Here is a 4,466-nt window from a genome sequence, read left to right on the forward strand (position 1 = left end):
CGCTTTCCATTTGGGGACCCAGGCAGGACTTTAAGGATCTGCTAAAGCCCTGAATTTCCATGTTTTTCATAGTCTTCACACAAGACTTCCTCCTGCCATCCCCACTGCTTAGCCCTGCCTTCCAGGTGGAACTCAGTAACGTGGTGCCCAGCAATAAATAATGGGGTCATCTTTCCAAGAGAGGGTAGAAATTTCTCAGGGGCAGGCTGCAGAGCTGATGAAGTATTGCGTCTTCATCAAGGCTTTAAATAAGGTCTCCCCAGTTATTATGCAGTCTTATGGGCCTTCACCTGCTGGCTCTTCACAGCCTCCCCTGGCATTGCAGAGCCCTCCTTAGCCCCTGGACACCTCAGATTCGCTTTTCCCCCTAAAAGACTCTTCCTCGGATGGTCACTCATTTTAAGAGGTCCTAATCACTACCCACTGAGCACATTGTCCCTGCAGATCCCCTGACATCTCCTGCCAGCTTCCTCCAGATTCCTCTCCAGGCTGGAATCTGCCATCAGCCCCACTGCAGGGGATGCAGTCCCATGCAGATGAGTCCAAGACCAGTTGTCATCTGCTTGGGGAAGTGCCACAACAAACTGAGCTCTTGGTCCATCACTTTGCTCCTTCACAGACCGCCCTGGGACTTTCAGCCTGTGTCCTTCCCTCCATGAAGAAGCCCAGGAAACAGAAGAGCAGGGAGCAACCCCTTGGCTCTATTCCTGATAGCACATTTGGAAGAGGTGTCCAGGCTTCTGAGCAGCCCCTTTTGTTACTGTGGTGCTAGCCCGGAGGCCAGCTGTGAGCCAGGGCTGCACAGTGCCTGCTGCTGCCTGCAGCCACAGGGATGTCACTGCAGAGAGAACAGTACCGTCACCAACATACATGAGATCTGAGGGCTTATCCAAATAAAAGAGCACAGGAGAACACACTGGAGGCCAGAAGACAGCAGCAGCAAAAAGGCCATGTCCTGCTGCTGGCCATGGCCATGGCTTCAGGGAAGCAGCAGGGGCCCTGAGCCCCTCCTACATGCTGGGGCTGTTCCCCCAGATGCAGAGGAGATGGGAAGAGATGGCAGCTGAGACCAATGTAGTTCTGATGGTTTTTTTTATTGTGTTTATCTACATGGCAAGCCTGCTTCTTTAGGTAATTAGATGATTGGGTCACTGTAAATGAAAAAAATAATCTGGGAGCAGGTAAACGATAACATTACTTAAACCAAAACAAATAATTTGTAGAAGATATTTATAGAGGCATATAATAACAAAATTTTTCCTCACAGTTTCTGAAATCATAAGGGAACTCACAGTCATTACTGATTCTGAAAAAGCATGTATCCAAAGAGTTTCCTTACTGCATCCTTGAGCTCCTGGTTCCTCATGTTGTAGATGAGGGGGTTCACTGCTGGAGGCACCACCGAGTACAGAACTGCCACCATAAGGTCCAAAGATGGAGAGGAGATGGAGGGGGGCTTCAGGTAGGCAAACATGGCAGTGCTGATAAACAGGGAGACCACGGCCAGGTGAGGGAGGCACGTGGAAAAGGCTTTGTGCCGGCCCTGCTCAGAGGGCATCCTCAGCACAGCCCTGAAGATCTGCACATAGGACAGCACAATGAAAACAAAACAGCCAAAGGCTAAAGAAACACTACACACAAGTGCCCAAACTTCCCTGAGGTAGGCATCTGAGCAGGAGAGCTTGAGGATCTGGGGGATCTCACAGAAGAACTGGTCCACAGCATTGCCTTGGCAGAGGGGCAGGGAAAATGTAGTGGCCGTGTGCAGGACAGCGTTGAGAAAGCCACTGCCCCAGGCAGCTGCTGCCATCTGGGCACAAGCTCTGCTGCCCACGAGGCTCCCGTAGTGCAGGGGCTTGCAGATGGCAACGTAGCGGTCGTAGGCCATGATGGTGAGAACATAAAATTCTGACACAATCAAGAAGACAAACAGAAAGACTTGTGCAGCACACCCTTGATAGGAGATGGCCCTGGTGTCCCAGAGGGCATTGGCCATGGCTTTGGGCAGAGTGGTGGAGATGCAGCCCAGGTCGAGGAGGGCGAGGTTGAGGAGGAAGAAGTACATGGGGGTGTGGAGGCAGTGGTCGCAGGCTACGGCGGTGAGGATGAGGCCGTTGCCCAGGAGGGCAGCCAGGTAGATGCCCAGGAAGAGTGCGAAGTGCAGGAGCTGCAGCTCCCGCGTGTCTGCGAATGCCAGCAGGAGGAACTCACTCACAGAGCTGCTGTTGGGCATTTTCTTTCTTTGGACACTGCTGTCTGTTGGAGAGGAAAAGGCAGAAAAAGGTTAGTACAGACTTCTCCGAGGAAAACTTTTGCAAGTCTTAGAGCACGCCCAGCCCAAGCCTGTCTCTTTACAGGAGAACCTTTCTGCAGCTCTCCTGCTTGAGCTGCGGCTGGTGCTGGCTGAGAGTGGCACTGGGAGCAGGGGCTGCTGTGGGCTCCAGAGGAGTCCTTCCTGCTGTGCAGCAGGAGGGAAGCAGGAACACGGGGGAAACTCAAGTTCAGTCCACTGGTCAGACCAGAAGATTTGCAGTGTTGCTTCAAGGAAAGTATCCAACGACTGTGTAGAACAAGGGGCATTTATTTGCTTTATGTTCTGGTAGCTACACCTGTAATGTTTAGGAAGAACCATCTATTTGGTGTTCCCATGAGAAGAAACTACCGAAAGCTGAGAGCAGAGAAGCCCCACACCAAGTGCAGCTGGACAGAATCCTCACCTTGTCTTGCATGAGCAGGATCTCAGCTTTTCCCTCTTTGCCAGGGCTGCAGAGGCCTCACTCCAGCTGCCCACAGACAGCCATCCAGCAGCACGGACATGGCCTTAGCACAGAGGTGTCTCCTCCTTGGGGCATCTGGATAACACAAGGATGCCAGGAGAGAGCTGCATCCTGCTGGAGAGCAGCCTCCAGCCCAGAAGAACACCCCACAGACAGACATGAATATCTGCAAGCCGGCCTGTTCCAATATCCCATCTGCATCCCCTGCAGTGTCTGGAGGAGGATTGGTCACTCCAATCTTGGCTGACCATGGGTAGCTGGGTTATGACACCCCAAGGGGCTTATGCCGGACTTCCTCATCTCGCAGTGCCATCCAGCAGGACTCCCAAAGCCTACTGCATTGCCCACTGCCCTCCCAGAAACAAGACCCAGCAGGAGACCCTTCCAGGACGTGCAGCTGCATGGCCCTGCAGCCAGAGACGTACCTTGTCAAGGGCTGTGCACATTTCTCCTGCAGGCAGCTCTCAGCATCCTCCCACTGCCAACTGCCTCCAAGCCCTCTCTCCTTCTCTCCTGTCCCCGTGCCAGCTGCGGTCAGAGCCCCCAGCCCTGCTGCGCTGTGCACAGGAGCTGCTCCTGGGCACAGCTGTCTCTCTGCACCACGGCCCTCTTGCCACGAGCTCTCTCTGTCCCACGAGCCCGGCCCAGCTCAGCACCAGACGCCCAGCCCAAGGCATTGGAATCCCCCCTCGGGGGGCTTTGCTGAGGAGCCCACGAACCTCAGGCACTGAGAGACAATTGAAGACATCTCTCAACAAGTCCAAGTCAGAGGCAAGTTTCCTGCAGTGTCCCCCTGAGGGCCAGCACTGACACAGCCTCCCTTGGAGCTCGTTAGAGCAGAGCATTGGAGGCAGTGAGGACAAGGAGACAAAGGCAGTGTGAAGGTGACCCTGATGTGTAGGAAATCTGGATGTGTGTCACCAAGCACAAGGGCCAGGCCTTGACCCCCAGCCCCTGGGAAGGGAGATCCTTTCCCTTCACACACTGCTCAGGGCTCTTCGTGGGGCAGGAGGAGATGGGGATGTGCATGGGCAAGTGCAGGAGAATGGTACGAGCCCTGCCTGGTTCATGGGTGGGGGCGAGGAGGCAATGAGGCCCTGGTGTTTTCACGATAAGCTGTCTCCTCCTAGGCCTCAGTGGCAGAGACAACAGCCAGAGCCATGGACACAAAGCCCTGGGTCCTGTTGGGACTCTCAGCCTTGCCACAGCCCTTGCTCCTCTGTACACAAGCCTGTCCTAGGGACTCCCACACCTGTACCTCTTTCCCTGATGGCTGTAGACCCGTATCCCTTTGGTGTCACACAGGATCTGAGCTGAGTCTGATACCTCAGATCTTCTTGGTGGCCATGCTCCTCGTAAGGCAGCTCTGTAGGAAGCTGGCCTGGTTCCTCGGGAGCAGCACCACTGCTCGTATGGCATCCCTCGTGGTGCCCAGGCCCTCCTCCTCCTGGGCACTGCTCACTCAGCAGGGTCCCAGTCTGCCCTGATGTGTGGGGTTGCTCTTCCTCCATTGCACAACCTCATTCTTCCTGCGACTGTCAAGAGATTTCTCTAGGCAAATTCATGCAGTTTCTCAATTTGCCCCTAGACAGATGCTCCATTCTGTCAGCTGTTAATGTCTGTATGCAGATGACTCACCGTAATTGTGCTATATTTGACAAGACAGCAGCGTCAGGAGCTGCAGGGAAG

At 54.3% G+C, this 4,466-nt stretch overlaps 1 protein-coding gene across 1 annotated transcript; it reads right to left on the reverse strand.

The window, feature by feature from the left end:
• Positions 1-1,297: 1,297 nt before the first annotated feature.
• LOC310890537 (olfactory receptor 14C36-like) lies at positions 1,298-2,362 on the reverse strand (the record flags this gene model as incomplete). The annotated part of the gene is made up of 1 exon (XM_083852865.1): positions 1,298-2,362. The coding sequence occupies exon 1, from the start codon at positions 2,231-2,233 to the stop codon at positions 1,298-1,300; it is 936 nt and encodes a 311-aa protein (XP_083708991.1). The 5' UTR covers positions 2,234-2,362.
• Between the last annotated feature and the right edge of the window lie 2,104 nt (positions 2,363-4,466).

The sequence above is a fragment of the Anser anser genome, assembly GCF_964211835.1.
Source record: "Anser anser genome assembly, contig: HAP1_SCAFFOLD_32, whole genome shotgun sequence".
Classification (NCBI taxonomy): domain Eukaryota; kingdom Metazoa; phylum Chordata; class Aves; order Anseriformes; family Anatidae; genus Anser; species Anser anser.